Raw genomic sequence first — 15,976 nt, 5'->3', positions numbered from 1 at the left:
TCTCTCTCTCTCTCTTTCTCTCGGAAAAAAATACAATATAGTCTATAGGTATACGAAGTGCGAGGTACATAGAAGACAATATTCGCCATCGCTCCTAACGCAAAAATACCTCTTCTCCATTCGCAAATACATACACTACGTACGTTCTATCCTATGGAAATAATCGCGCGCGCGCATTCTATTACACATATCAACGTATATTTATAAGCGCATTAAAACATGATTGTCGAATATCTATTTACAAAATTATTTACAAAATCATTCGTTAGAAATTTTACTATATGTCCCTTCCGTTTTTCGTGTCTGTCGACATTACAATACACGAAGCAATATATGGCCACGGGTACCATCATTGAATGAACGCGTGCTATTAGTCGTAATGCAGACGATAATTCAATTACGAGCTGACACAACGCGACATTAATATTATCACATGCAAACGTAATATTATATACTATCCCATCATTATCAATCGCAGCATTCCGTTTTTCCGACCGAAAAATCTATATACAATATTAAGTTCTCGACGAATGGCCGATCGTTGAAGTATACATGCGTACATACACATTGTTCCAACTAGTATGTTTGATCGATAAATTTCCATACACATTCTTCTTGTTTTGTTTTCCTTTTCCTCGGAGAACGGTCAGTGACAAACGATCAAAAATATAATAAATTATACATCTTGAGAGCAGCGTGTAAATTTATTTTAAAGGCACTTTCTGTTATCGTCGTCGTCGTCGTCGACGAGTCTTTCTCGAGACTCTTCAACACCGCTTTAATAAAAACGAATACACACAACAACGTTACGAAAATGGCAGTGCCGAGAGTCAAAGCGAAGTTCAGCCAACCAGGGCATAACTTTTCAATTTTCTGTGTATTTTTAATTACTAACTTTTTTTTCAAACCGCAGACCAGCTGCGCTCGGTGGGTCGTGTGCTCTGATTCGCAGAGAAAACGAACGGAATAACAGCCAAAAAATACCTACAGAAAGAGGGATGAGGAAAGAAGAAGACGAAGACGAAGACGAAGACGAAGACGAAGACGAAGACGAAGACGAAGACGAAGACGAAGACGAAGACGAAGACGAAGACGAAGACGAAGAAGAAGAAGAAGAAGAAGAAGAAGAAGAAGAAGAAGAAGAAGAAGAAGAAAAAGAAGAAGAAGAAGAAGAAGAAGAAGAAGAAGAAGAAAAAGGAAAAAACGCGATTCAATTTAACAAAATAAAATTAAAGATTGATATCGGGGCGAATCTCGTCGTTTAAATAACTTACAATGGTTTCTCATATGTACAGAACGCTTTTTCTAAAAGTTTAACGCATTCCATCTACTCCGCAAATCGGCCCGTATAAGAAAATAAAAAAAAAAATGTTGACGAGTCAGGGTTGCATCGGTTAAAAATAAATAAATAAAAAAAGGGGAAAAAAAGTATGACTCTTTAGAAACTATTCTTTTGCATGGCACCTCTAAAATCGATGAACGCAAAAGATCTCTACCTTGCCTAAAATCGCGCAACGATATTTAAAGAAACCCTTAACAATAAGAGGATTCCTTTGATCGCATCAACTGATGACAATCATCAATATATAATATCATTTATTAATAATATATATTGCTGATCGAACAGTTAAAATGTTTAGATCAAAGTAGAAATAAAGAATAAAGAAAGGTGAAAAGCAGGCTGAATGTTAAACCTCGACGCCAAGAACTCTATCGACAACGTACTCGTATCTCTTGGGTTCCCCGTTGGCATTCTCCTCGGAGCTTTCGGCATCTTCTTTTTGACCATTCTCCGTGGTGCTCGGCCGGCGGCCTTTCGAATTGACGCTTTTGACGTTGATATTGCTGCCGGCACTACTGCTAGTATCGTTACCCATGGCACTAGCATTACTTCTCATGGCAATTGCGTTTCCACTGTTAGAAACACTTTCACTCTGTGCTGTTGGTGATTCGGACGTGTATTTCTTTTGCAACGCGTCTGTCGACAGCATCGAGCTTTCTGGGGATAAATCGTCCGACGGGAGAGCAGGGACGTTCACGTTTACCCGCGTAAAAAATGCCATTTTTTCTCTGCAAGAGAAACAATATGTTAGTAATTCGAGGAAAAAAGAGCACCCACCAGCACAACATCGCGTTGTATCCTCTCTCACGCCTGCGTCGTACTTACTTAAAAGATATGATGTCAGGTTTTCCTTTGCCGGCCTTTGTCTTTCTCAACTTATATATTTCCTTTGACGTTTTCTTCAACATCTTCTCCACCTTCTTATCCTCTGCACTCTTCCCGTTCCTACCGCTCTCGGCTTGTGCCATCAGAGTTACGAACTTGTGGTCCTCTAGTAACCAACTGGCCAGATCGGTGTCTCCCTTTTCGCGTGCCTGTTCCATTCGTTGCTTTAATTCTCGCAAACTGCTAAGTTCGTCCTGAAGATTATGCAGTCTAGCATGTTGCGCTTGGAGATCTAATTCGAGATCCAACGATGTCCTGGCAGTTGGAGGCAAGTGACTGGATTTCTTGGAGGTTGTCTTGCAACTTAAGGCCGACGACGGTCGCCTCCAACGAAGCGAACGCCTTTCTACGGAGTTTCGTTGGAAAGGCCCACCTCTACGATATAACGGCATGCTGCTATCGCTATCGCTTCGATTGAGCTAAACACACAAAAATATCAAGATGGAGATTTAATAAGAGGACGATTAACAATTTATTTAAAGAAATACAAATGTTTAACCAGAATCGCAGATATTACTTACACGACAAATGTAATGATTCTTGCTAACAGCAGCACTCGGTGAAAACGTTTGACTCCTCTTTATCACGATAGAATTTTTATCGTCGTGAATAGCTCCTGGTACTACTCCAGCTGCCGAAAGTTTTCTCTGTTTGCCTTGCTCCGGGATAAAAATACATTCCGTGTTGGTCTCTTTATCCTGAGTTCGTTTCGTTTCTTCGTTAAGCTCTTCTTCCTCCTACAAAATGATAACGAACAATAAATATATCAATTCATATGTAATTCGTGAAAAATTTGAGCAAAACCTAGCCGTAAAGTATATTAACCTCGTGCTCTAAAACATCTTCCAGAACATTATCTTCCATCATAAATTCCATGATATAACCTTCTTCTTCTTCGCTGTCTTCGCTGCCACTGTCAGAACCATCGTCTACACCGCCACCGCTGCCGCCACCACCACCACCACCACCGTCCTCGTCTTCTTCTTCCGGGCTACCCAAACAATTGGCCAGTTCTTCTAGCCTAATAGATACAGCGGCTTGAAGTTCATCGCAACCCTGATTTCTCGTCAACGTCGATGTTTGAGAACTAATGATGGTACTTTCGTCGCTACTTTCTTCCTTGGCATTTTGTGTTCCACGATAAACCGAAATGTCCGACTCTTGTTTGTCGTGTTTAGCCTGTTTCGTTGTACTAGTCGAGGCACTGTTGGCAGTACTGGTATTAGGGCTATCGGACGGCTGCATGAAGCGAAAGGAAAGTATGTTGTACCATTTTACGCTCGGCGATTCTGGACTGAAGTCTGCAAGCGAGACTTGGGCGGACCCCTGTGTAAATGTAAACGCAATAATTAACTAATCAAATCTTCGAATAAAAAAAAAAAATAAGATAAAAATGAAAGGATAAGTTACCAAGCACTCCTCAAACTCGCTGCCGGTACACCAAACGTTCACCTGCAGTGTCTTCGTATAGAGCTTGTTCAAAGGAACAGCGACGGGAAATATTTCGCCGAATGTTGGCTTTCGAAGATCCGTTACTGCTTTCGTACAACACATTTGATTAACAGGAGGTTGCATCGGCAATAACGCAGCCTTTATATATCTGGAATTGGATAAAACCTCTATTATTACACAATAATCATTTGGAATGTTCGTTGATGTGTATCGCAGAGCCAAAAGGATAAAACGAGATCAATGTTGGTTAGCAGCACAATGCGTTCGGAGTTACATAAAAAGGAAGGGTGAACGTAACGACGACGACGTTCAACGCTAGCCAATAATCGCGGTACACCGCTGACGAGTATTTCATAATTGCATTCCAGTTTTAAATACGTAGCGACTCACGATTACGAAACGAAAAAAGCCCGACGATTCGAAAAGAAAATTACTCACACTTGTGCATTGTTTGGTATAAAAAGGGCAGCCAGATTTCGTGCACGCTCGATGCCAATATGAAGTAGGCCATCGCTCACGGAATACCTGGACAAAGAGATATTTCTTCGATTAACAAAACGCTCGAAAGTTTATTTGCTCGTTTCTCCGTCATTCCCTACTGATGGAAACAACCAAATACCTACCTAAGTTTAATTTGCACTTGGGCCGTTTCTAAACTCATTTCAGCAGATACGAGAGGATCGGCAGCATCTCCGATCAATCCAGAAAGCCTTCGGCGATTGGATGCCTCGAAGACGCCCGAATCACCGGCAACGCTTTCATCGGAAACCGCAGCAGACACGGATCTGGTATTGGTGCCGGAACTGCTAGCCCTAGAACGTATACCCGTAGGCGGTGGGGTCTCGCTGATAGGCGATAAAGGTGGCGGTTCTTGCAATTGCATAATACATCCCGGAAGGGTAGCAGCAGGCCTACCCAAGCCGCTACCTTGGGACATGTTGCTAGATTGTAATTCGACAGGTGGGTGAGGGCCAACGACGAGTTTCAGACGATCGTGCGGAGGGAGAGAAACTTGTTGTTGCTGCTGCTGGTGTTGCTGTTCTTGAGGCGTATTTTGTTGCTGACTTAGCCTGAGTTCGGTCAGTCTGTCCTCAAGCTGACTGCCATCCAAATGAGCACAGGAAGAAACCATAAGGCTCGACGACAAGGCCGACCTCTGTTGTCTTCTCTGTAATTCCACTTGCTCGTACGCGGGCGGTGGACCCATAGGAGCGTTCTCGTAAAGAGGCGAAACCGGTGGACTTACGCTCGAAAGACTCGACCGGGGGGAAAGACTCGGTTGAGATCTTCCCGGAGAAGGTGTGCTAGCGTGATTGTTCTGTTCCGAGCCTCTCAGCAATCGTTCTACGCGCCTATGCAAATCAACCATATCGACGGGTCGGTCCTGTTGAGAGCTACCACCAACGGATCCCAAGCATTGCGGTCCGCCATAAATGTCGGTGAAACTAAGCCCGGAACTGAGAGATCCTTTACTGCTCGTAGTACTGAGGCTACCAAGACTCGAACTACTGCTCACCGATAGCGTACTAGCACTGAGACTCTTTAATTGTCCCTCCAACATCGCCATAGAACGCAAAGCATCTCGCAACTGTTGAAGCAACATTTGCTTCTCTTCGTGCAATTTTACTCGGTCCGTAATCGTCTTGTTCGACAACTCCAGGGCATTGTTAAGATCCTGCTCGAGACGTCGTATCTCGCACTGTATCTTCTTCATGTCCTGCTGGGTCCTCGTCCTTGGAGTTATGCTACGCAACTCTCTCAACAATTGTTCCTTTTCCTGAAAGAGTAGTAACTTGTCCTTATCGCTTTCCGTTTGACCAGGAGTCACTTTCTCTTCGAGATCGGCCAATTGTTGTTGAATATGTTGTATCCTCTTCCTCGCCTCGTCGTATTGTAGCCTCATTCTCGCCATTTCGGCTAGCCTCGTACCAATTGGCACCAATTCACCGGAAAGATCTGTCTGAGAGGCAGTGCTGAGCTTTTCCTGAGGTAAACTAAGTGTACTAGCCTCTGGGCTACCCTCGCAAAGCTGCAGCCTCGTCAATTCGTCTTTTAATTGAGCCAACGATTGCATCAACTCAGCCTTTTCTTTTTCACCGGAGCTCAAAGATTTTTGAATATTTCTCAACTCCGTCATGATTGCCTGAGCTTCCGTAATATTGTAACAACCCCCATGATGGCCGCTCAGCTTTTGCTCAACGCTGTAACCAAAATCAAAGAAAGAAGAAAATGAATATTCGTAAATATAGGAAGCGATTAGAAAGATAAGGACTAGCGAGAAAACGTAGTGAGGAATACGTACCTAGCAAGTGTGTCGACTCCTCGTTGCGTGCAATTCATCTCCGCTCGAATTTGTTCGAGCTCTCGTTTGAGCCGGGACACTCGACTCCTCGCGAGCGCAACATCGGATTTCAGTAGATCTGGATCGTACTTGGTACTCAAGGAACTCGAGCTTGAGCACACTGCGGGGAAGAAGAAAGAGGATCAAGAAAACGAGTTCGATCGCATTCTGGTGAACGATATTAAAGCACCACACATTATTTACTTACGGCTGGTACGCGATGCGCCGAGCGTCGTTAATGCATTGTTGAGGTGATTGTACTCGTCTTGAGCCAGACACAGCCTCTGTTGCTTCACGTCGTAAATCTCCTTCTTTGCCTGCAACAAGGTGATTATTTTGGAACCGTTAGAGCAACGATAATAAAGGAAAGGAATAATCGATCGTTTTCGCACACGCGCGCATAAGGAATCGTTTAAAAAAAAAGACCGCCGCAATTCGAGCAATTCCTTACATATTCGCAATAGTAGTAAGCAGTAGCTTTGGTATCATCCTGCTTATAACACTGCTCCCAGTAGAAACGTTGGATTTGCTCGTCGTTCTCATAATCGTTGTGGTAACACATTCTCATCCGATACTGCGAGACGACGTTCTCGTAAATTTGTTCCTGTTGGTGATGTTGGTGTTGTTGAAGGAATAATCGATGATTCGGACGGCGATATTGGTGACGGTAATTATCGAGGTACGTGCGATACTGGTGCGCCGGTACGAGTACACAAAGGGTGTACTGACGGTCCATGCCGAGTACACGGAGTACTGGCCGCGAACCTCGCGCTACGCGATATTTCCACCTCCAGCTTAATCTCTGGTTCGTTTACTCGTTACTCCTTGCGTGGCGCAACTTTACCATTCCTCCGCTTCTTTCGCAACGCCGTCGACGAACGCACGCGTGGCTGCTGCGAGAGAGCTCTGGGGCTCTCCTCTTCTCCTCGCCTTATCTTCGCGAAGACCTTTTCGAGACTGGCCGGTTTACGGGGCCCGAAATTCCGATCCCCACCTCGGTGGGTCTCAATTTTTAAGGGATCCCACCTTTTTACTCGTTTTGCCTTCTCTTGCTTCGCTTCTTGCAGCAGCGCGAGTTCTCTCTCTCTCTCTCCCTTAATACGTGCTGCTCCTTCTTCCCTTGTCGCCCCACCATCAACACCAGCTGACTCTTTCTTCTTCTTCGTCTTCTTCCAAGACGCTCTCTTCTTCGTGCTTTTTCTTCTGCGTATTCTTCCTCTTCCTCTTCCTTTACTCCCTCTCTCTCTCTCTCTCTCCCTCTCTCTCTCTCTCTCTCTCTCTATTCGTGGCGACCTCAAATGCCTGTTTCTTACCCACTATAAAAAGGCGGTCCTCATCTTCTCGGGCCCGCAGGACCGTGCCAACACAATTTCCGTGCCACCTTCCTATCCGAATACGTCTAAAGCAAACAAAAGGAGGAGCACCGCGGGGCCAGGCACGCGGCCCGCCCGAATACGTTGTCGTTGTCGTCGTCGTCGTCCTCTCGAGCATATTGTATCGGAAACAATTGTAACGCGACTAGAAAATCTCGCGAGAGATCGATCACCTTTGCCGTTCTAGTGGGGTGTGCGGTTTTTTTCGATCGGCGTGGAATGTGAAATACAGGGCGCCGCGGGCATAGGCCCACGATCCTGTCGTAACTGGCGATCCTCGCGTGTGTGCTGGTGTGCTGCTGCTGGTGATGCTAGTGATTCCAGTTGTGTGGTGGGAGAACGGCGAGGTCACGGTACGACCCTGCTGAACGTGCTCCCATCTCCGGGAGAGCTCGGTGGAGAGTAGTAGAACCGACCTTGAGTCGCGCATTATGCCCTGTCCTTGTTGGAATTTCTGGAGCCCTGACTGGGCCCCGCCGCCGCCAACCCACCCTACATAACACGGTCTACCACTACATACAGTGGGTATCGGCATTAGTACCCCCCCTCCTGCGCCCCTCAGTACCGGAGAAACCATCAAAGCCATGCCAATAGAGACTCGCTCACTTACGCGCGCATATTTCTTAGCCGCGCACTATTATTGTCGAAGGAAGCAGCCGCAGATGCTATCGAGTTCGAGCCAGTTCACTCGCCTCGCGGAAGGAGGCCCTTATTTCTCTCTTACCCTTCACTTTCTTCTTTCGATCTTTCGCCAAGGTGCACCTTTTCTCTTCCGTCTCGGCTTTATTTCCAGGTTTTCTCGGTATCTGTATCTATATCCCAGGTTTTATCTTTCGATATACCATAGTATACTCCAAAATTCATAAATATAAAAATAGATTACTTCGAAGGGAAGGTATCTATTTAAATTCCGCGAGGTGGGTTGAAAAGTTTTGAGCCATGTAAAGTGTCAATTAAGCTGTCAAAAATATCTGAAAACAACTGCTATGCTATAAGAATGCACGTGAAACTGTTCATTTAGTTTTACCTACAACTGTGTAAAGTTTTTGAAAAATTGATCTTTTCAAGACCCGATAGAGTCCTTGTAAGAGAATAAGACTCTCTCTCTCGTGTATGTTCCTTCTGGAAACGAACCCAAAACCAATTACCGAGAACTCGGCAATGCGTGAATGGATATTCTAACCGAAGATTTAAGGGTATTTTAGAAGCAAATGCATGGAAACTAAAGGCGACTCTTGGCGGGCTGACCCGAGAAGAAATAGAAGAAAATATAAATAGAGAGATACGTAGAAAATGTAGAAATCGAATGTTATATTAAGGCGACGATGAACGTTTGTTCGAGCGTTCTTCGAAGAATGAGATGCATGCATTTGCATGAAATAAAAGAAAGAGACAGAAATGGAAAATAATAATAATAATGGTGTATAGTAAAGTAGTAATGCAGTAGTGTAGTAATAGTAATAATAAGGAAGGAAGAAAGGAAGGAAGGAAGAGGGGGGAGGAGGAGGGGGCAGAGAGAAAGAGAGATCAGTCGTGAAGAAAAAGGAGGGATTGGAATGCAGCCGAGTGGGGAATTCCGGCCTCTCCCGCATATTTATCTGGACGGAGCCGGGACGACGAAGACGCGAAGCATCGGCATCGGCAGCGGCAGCGAGGCCTCGGCGAGGCTTCGGCGAGTAGGGGGTCCTATCCCCACCATCGAGAGCAGCACGAATGGCAACTCCTTCGACTCGAGGCCCCTTTTATAGCTCGCGTTAACCACCGCCCTAGCTCCTACGTACAACGGAAAGATGGATGGATAGAAAAGGATAACCACCGGATGACGGATAGACGGAGAGCAAAATCACGAGGTCAATGTCAATTCTCCCTGCGAACGACGCCTTATCCTACGTTCATTTATCGAGATAACGACCATCTTGTATATTTCCTTGTATATTATTTTATTTTTATTGTATAAGAGTCGATTGCACGAGGAACGAAAAGAAGCGAGCGGATAGGAGAAAAATATTTAGCGAGCTTCTACTAAGGTTCCTAAGGTTTCTCTCGTTGGACGTGACTTTTCTGAAAGGTTGGACTCGAACCGATCCGATAGCTCGCTCGCTCGCTCGATGAGTAGAGACGAACCGCGTCCAAGGGAGGAGAACCAGCTCGGAGATTAAAATGATTAGGTTTAGGAGGCTGGATGCTACCGGGTGCTCACGTGATCGCCCTGTGGCTACCGAATTCCGTATGAAATGGGTCTCGTGCCTCACGTTCCCGGGAGAGAGAGAAAGAGAGATAGAGGAACCCCGATTACCTCAAGACGATGACGAGAAAGCACAAAGCGGAGCTCTAAAGTGATCAACGGACGCATATAATATCTTATCGATAGAATATTTTGAACGATTAACGATACTCGATATTATGCCATCCCATATAACCGAGAGAGAGAGAGGGAGAGGGAGAGAGAGAGAGAGAGAGAGAGGGAGAGAGAGAGAGATGATTTTCAAAGCTAATACCGAACGGAAAGGAACAAATCGAAATTGTATCTACTTCTATTGCATTGTACGAGGAGGATCAAATTTCTAACAAATTGCGCCAATTTGAACCATGTGTACCGAGATAAGCTTTCGATTGTTGGCTCGTATCTTCGTCGATAAAGTTTTACACAAACGATAAACGAATGGTATTATACTTTTTCCTTGTTTCCCCGTCGCGCACAAGCAGGCCACCAGCCATGGAATGTGAAATTATTTGTTTAACCGTAGCGTTCGAATTCTATCAAACTGCGTCGTCGTAAAATGAAAGTAGTACTAACGTATTAGGAACAATTAACGATATCATATTTGATTTTTCCACATTAGATTAAAGAAGCAGTGTTTCTCGAACGATAGCCCAGAGAAAAATATGAACGGTTCGCAAAATATTTGCAAGTAAAGAAAATGTGTAATTATGGTTGAGAAACTCTGATCTAAAGCAAGTAAAATTGGTCGAGTTAAACGAAACCGTATACGTACGCGTATATTTGCATACGTATAGGTGGATAAAAAGAGATAAGCATCATATCGTCGTTATACGGTAGAAATAAAAACGTTCGAACAGAAATAGTCGACGCAAGACAGCTGTACAAATTTGAGTCTTCTCTCTTTTGATTTTCTCTTTGACGTGGGCATCACGATATGGTAGATAATACAAAATAATCCATCGAAATATGTAGAAAATTCACAAATACATAGGCGTAAAAGCAAATGTAAAAGTATGCGTGTATGCGTAACCCATCCGATGAGAAAAGGTAACATAACTTGGCCATATTTGGAAGGGACAATCTCGTGGCATCCGAAGAATTTTGGTGAAACTAAATCTTGATCTCGTCATCGTTATGCACGCGTGCGCGCGCACGCACAAATTTCACAAAAGTTCCTTTATGTAATAAATATGTATAAAAGAATATAACTTGAAAAAGAAGAAAAATAATGTTTTTAGGTCGGGGACATTGGCTTCTCTCTCGAATAAAACTCCGAGCGAGCGACGTCTTCTACTTTGGATCGAAGTAGTGGAATCGGGAGGAAAGGAATTCGTTCGGGCGGACAGCTGCTGCCGAACAAAGAGCAAGGATATAAAAGAAGCTTCTCGAGGCGCACGTGGCTGCTGCCGCCGACCGACCCCAAGAGAGGTTGGAAGCTTTGCCAAGGCAACCACGCGGCGCATTGATACGCGAGAGGAATTCTGGCAAATTTCGTTGGAAAGGAACTCGCTCATTGCGAGTAGTCGATTTTTCGAAGCGAGAAAGACAGACGAGAGGGAAAGGCACTGTGGCGCCAGTCACACGGCGGCGTGCAATTATCATAAACGCCGCCACCGCCACCGCCGCCGCTGCGAAGATGTATTTCAGGAGGAAGCTAAGCATGCCGTGGCCGCGCGCGAGAGGAACGTACTTGGCCACCTGTCTTCAGGTTTACTACGTGTGTCTCTACCACTACTACCTATATCGCCGCCTTACAAGTCGCACACACACAGCCGTCGCGGGCAGCTGTCGGTCGACCCTCCGACCGAGTCTTGCCGAAAATTACCGAATCGAGCCGACCAATCGCAAATTCTACTAATCGATTCACCTCGATCAAAGATACAAATAAAATGTCTAATTGTCTCTTTGTGTCTCTCTCTTTTACTTTTTTCCATCTAGAGAAAATCGGCCAAATTCTATTCCAAGTTCCAGACCACGGCGGAACGACGACGTATTTTCGCGTATCGAGATAACACCTATCTCCAATTATTATTTCTCGGAAAAGATATATATATACGAGAACGTAACGATAACGATACGAGAGTTTGTATTTTCCAATTAGGATTGCAGTTAGTTTCCATAATTAGGATTCCATCCATCCCAAGCATTGGTCGTTAAATGATCGTTACAATCGATTGGAAGATTATTTCTAAACGACGCTCGGCGTATAAATAAAACAAATTGAAAATAAGAATTTTTGGTTTGAACATATTTTGGAAGAGGAATGCGCGCCGTGCAAGGTCATGATGGCGATCGGTCGTGTAAAAGAGCGCCTACAACTGTACTTGCGCGGGCGCTCTGGGAACTCTGAAAAGGAAGTGGGGGAAGAGGAGGCGGGGCGACGGGCGAGCAACCGAGCGGACCAATGCTGATATGAATGGAATGCGATGCTATCGCGTCGCGGCCTACCTACCTACCGATGATAACTCCTCGCCGAACAATATTCTCTATTTCAATTATTATATCCAAGTATTTGCCTATCTCTAATGCGAAGCGATACCTCGAAAGTATCGTTACGAACGCTTGCCAACAATTCGACTAAACGATTATTTTCTCTTTACTAACTTTTTACTCCAACTTTTTATTACTGTAGACGCAGCAAGGTCACGATTCGCGATCTTTCGTCGTTATCGAGATTTTCTCGCGAACACGTGGCCCGTACACATTATCGCGATCGGATGATGCATTACGAAAAAACTCGACGACGATAAAGATTCTCGATCGATGAATCGACTCGTTGGCATCTACATACATACATACATACAGTGTTGTATCGTCCTTATGAGTGGTTAAATCTATTTCGTCTAATTATTACTTTGCTATGTCATTGTTGAAAGCGTCTCTACTCCCATGCAAAAATTGTGTACATTTTTGACGCCGATTGCACTGCGTAAAAAAGGTTTTAAAAGAAAAATTCCAAGGAGAATTATTTATAATTGTCCCTTCTCTTCTTCAACGATGGAGGTCAAGATTCCAGGTCTGGAGAACGCATCCTAAGCTTCTTTCGAATTCGTCGCTCGTCGTCTCCCTCTGTTGTGGTGGTCTTGTCACGAGCACCGATCTCTCTCTCTCTCTCTCTCTCTCTCTCTCTCTCTCTCACTCTCTCTCCTTTTTATCGTCGGAAGATGAAATCGGAAACCGAGCCCTCGTGAGATTCCTTCGAGATGAGCGACGTGTCGGAGACTATTATATCGAGATTCCTATGGAAGTCGTTGCGAGTTAAGCGCGAAGAAAGCACCAAATCAAATCAAATGTTCACTCTTTATGTGTGCCGAATAAAGAGGCAGTAAAATCAGAGGCTCGAATTCCGGAGCGTGTCGCGTTTTATGGATGATGGGCGTTGTCCTACGATAACGCTTTGACAATCGCACCCGTTGCGGCGAGATAAGCCACGATGGAAGATACAAACAGAGGACATCCTACAAAATCCGATGCATTTTCAAATTTTAAATGTTCATTCCGCCGATCCACGGGGTCAACAAAGTCATTATTACATGAAAAATTGTTAAAGAAGGAAAGCGAAAAGAAGAAAATTATAATCGTCCGCGAGACGACCTATTTATGTATTGCCGAGTAGAGATGGAATCTCGAACCCCCCCATAGTCGTTAACATTGTTTGCTCCTGAAAGAGAGAGAGAGAGAGAAGCTAAGGAATGTGCAACAGCGCCACCGTCGATAACCACCCGACGTTGTTCTTCACCCTCTGCGTTGGTCGCGAGATACGCAAATAGCCCATCACTTAAGATGAATAATAATCGGTGAAAGGTCGAGAGGCAGAATATTGGGGAAAAAAGGTGTTTCGAATTTGGATTCCTCGGGGCGAGTTCGCGAATCGCGTGAAAGTCAGCGGCAACGGCGGAGGTTAGCCGAGAGACGTTTGCATTCGAGTGCCCTCGGGAATACTCGTGGCCGTTCGTTCGTGAGTCGTTTCTTGGACCGCCTGGGGGCCCTACGAGCGTAACACCGGTAGTCGCTACGGGAAAAGGGTCGCATGGCGCGAGAACGAACAGTGCAACCGAGAGCGAGGGAATCCGACCCGGAGAGAGGGGTTAAGGAGGACGGAAAACCCGCATCCTTTCTTCTTCGATGCATTCGGAGAAAGAAACGCGTGGGTAAGAGGTGCGCGTTCGCACCGTTCCAAAGTCGATGATATCTTCCTTCTAGGATTTTGGTCTTTTCTTTCGAATGTGGTATAGACGACGTCCCACCCACAAAGAAAGGATTCGATAAGGAAAATTTGTCTGATGCTGGTCGATGACGATGTCAATGACTTCGACTCGTGAGTCTCGGACCGTTATGATACGCTCTCGCTCGGGAGCTCGCCTTCCCGACGAGAGACGCGCGACGTACCGTAAACCGTAAGCCGTAAGCCGTAAGCGCTATTTTCAGCTTGGGTAATGTCAAAGATACATTTTGGTATCTAATGCACCACGCTGGCTTTCGTCTTACGCTACGATCGCCGACTAGACGTTACACCTGCCGAGGAGATTTAAATTACCGCCACCAGCAGCAGTTCCTATTTCTAGACAAACGTAGTTTTGGACCTTGCTTCGAGAAGGAAAATTTTGTTGTAACTGGTCAGTTACGCAATATCTACAAAATTCGCTCGCATTCGTTAACATGGTTGGACCCCGCCCCGATGGGTTTGTTCGCAAATTTAAGATACAAGACGTCGACAACGTTATTGACAAAAAAGAAGCTTGAAAAAAGGGTAAAAAATGATTCGGGTAGTCGTCTCGTTCTCCTTGAAAACTCGCAGACTCCTTTCTTGTTCGATAATCGGTTTTCAATCTAACGAGTTACGTGTACACGAATATATTTTATAAAAATAACATTTCCGCCGTATCGAGATTGGAAAAGCGAATCTAAAATAGACTTTTTGTATATTATCTTTGGAAGGGAAAATATTTCAAATAGAGGCGGACAAAAATAAATGACAATTAAGATTCCTCTCGCATCTGGAGGGCCTCCGTCGTCGTCATCGTTGTCGTCGTTGAAAGAGAGAAGGAAGCAAGGAACGGACGGACAGGTCTTCCGAAATACTTTTGTCGGATCCAAGCTAAACAGACATTCTATCTAGCCCCGCATGGCACGAAATCCGAAGAATTCTTCTCGGCCTCTCTCTTTCTTTTGTAGGTTCGAGGACTTTGTCCCTACCGACGCTACTTTTCCCAAATTCTCGGCTCGAACGGTCGCGTCCTCGTGCGACCCGTTTTTTCGACTAAAACACCGAATTCCTCGGGGTCTCCGGCTAAATTCCCTCTCTACGATTAATCGTCCCTACCAAAAGACGAATCTTTATGAACAACGGATCGCGAAAGATTGTCTATAAGTTGCATTAGACATTATTAACACATTGGGTGACGAGGATAAGCAAAAACGATTTAATCTCGATTAGGGATAATCGAGTAGCCAACCGGTGTTGTTGTACGAGAGTATGCGAGGGTGCACCGCCGAGTGACCGGAAGGAGCATGATTTCTCACGGAATGACTTCCTGTCTACGCGGCTCCCATCGTCTCCCCTCTTTCCTCGTATAAATTCATGCCACGGAAGATTCATCGGCGGCATTGGCATCGGCATTGGCATCGGCATCATTGGAAGCAACGAGCAAATCCGTAAACGTTTTTCTACTATTTTCACGAAAATAGACTTTTGTTTTTAGCTCACCTCGAGTACGTCCTGCGCTGTTTGAAGGTATTCTCGTAGCATGGCTTCTTGAATTGCCCGCCATTCCTGCCGCGGATCCTCGAGCTGAGTCGTTTCTTTGGTCGACCAAAAAATAAGACAATGTTAAACGAATTCGACAACAACAACAAAAAGACGGATATTCGTAAATTGAGTTTACACTTACGATTAACATGATTGATGTAATAAGCACCCACGTGTTTGTCGTAGGCCTCTTCCCAACCAAGGGGAAGCTCGTTTCCGATGCAATCGGCGAACGTTTGCGGCTTTGTAAATCTAGAAGAAAAACAACATAAAAGCAATACTTCAATAATATTTCTTCTTATTCTTCTATGCGCAATAGGCTGCATAACATATCAAGCGCGTTTCCTTTCTTCGGTACATATACGAAGATAATCATATCCGACCTTGTCCGACCTTCCAAGTTACGGAGGAAAAAGAAAAAAAGGAAAAAGAATGAAAAGAAGAGACGGAATTCCTCTTCGCGTCTACTCGCCGTCTCACGTGTTTCATCCTAATTTTATTCTCTCCGGAGCGTGTTCTCGAACGAAAAGGAGACGGAAGGAGAGAGAGAGAGAGAGAGAGAGAGAGAGAGAGAGAGAGAGAGAGAGAGGGAGAGAGAGAGAGAGAGGGA

At 44.9% G+C, this 15,976-nt stretch overlaps 1 protein-coding gene across 2 annotated transcripts in view; it reads right to left on the bottom strand.

Moving 5' to 3' along the window:
- The window catches only part of LOC106787960 (protein kibra), a 30,364-nt gene that overhangs the window by 2,963 nt on the left and 11,425 nt on the right, over window positions 1–15,976 (bottom strand). The window contains exons 2-12 of one of the 2 annotated variants that reach the window (XM_014750762.1): window positions 15,509–15,618; window positions 15,325–15,419; window positions 6,229–6,337; window positions 5,982–6,141; window positions 4,303–5,880; window positions 4,118–4,204; window positions 3,638–3,827; window positions 3,053–3,553; window positions 2,749–2,964; window positions 2,168–2,646; window positions 1,726–2,070 (exon numbers count right to left, since the gene is read on the bottom strand). In XM_014750762.1, coding sequence (XP_014606248.1) covers window positions 1,726–2,070; window positions 2,168–2,646; window positions 2,749–2,964; window positions 3,053–3,553; window positions 3,638–3,827; window positions 4,118–4,204; window positions 4,303–5,880; window positions 5,982–6,141; window positions 6,229–6,337; window positions 15,325–15,419; window positions 15,509–15,618 — 3,870 coding nt within the window. Of the gene's footprint in view, window positions 1–1,725; window positions 2,071–2,167; window positions 2,647–2,748; window positions 2,965–3,052; window positions 3,554–3,637; window positions 3,828–4,117; window positions 4,205–4,302; window positions 5,881–5,981; window positions 6,142–6,228; window positions 6,338–6,471; window positions 8,450–15,324; window positions 15,420–15,508; window positions 15,619–15,976 lie in introns of those variants that run through there. The other variant, XM_014750763.1, reaches the window with a different exon arrangement.

The sequence above is a fragment of the Polistes canadensis genome, unplaced genomic scaffold, assembly GCF_001313835.1.
Source record: "Polistes canadensis isolate GaletaPanama2010 unplaced genomic scaffold, ASM131383v1 scaffold_121, whole genome shotgun sequence".
NCBI classification, from domain to species: domain Eukaryota; kingdom Metazoa; phylum Arthropoda; class Insecta; order Hymenoptera; family Vespidae; genus Polistes; species Polistes canadensis.
The sequence above is the reverse complement of the archived record's forward strand: the minus strand, read 5'-3'. Positions and strand labels throughout refer to the sequence as shown.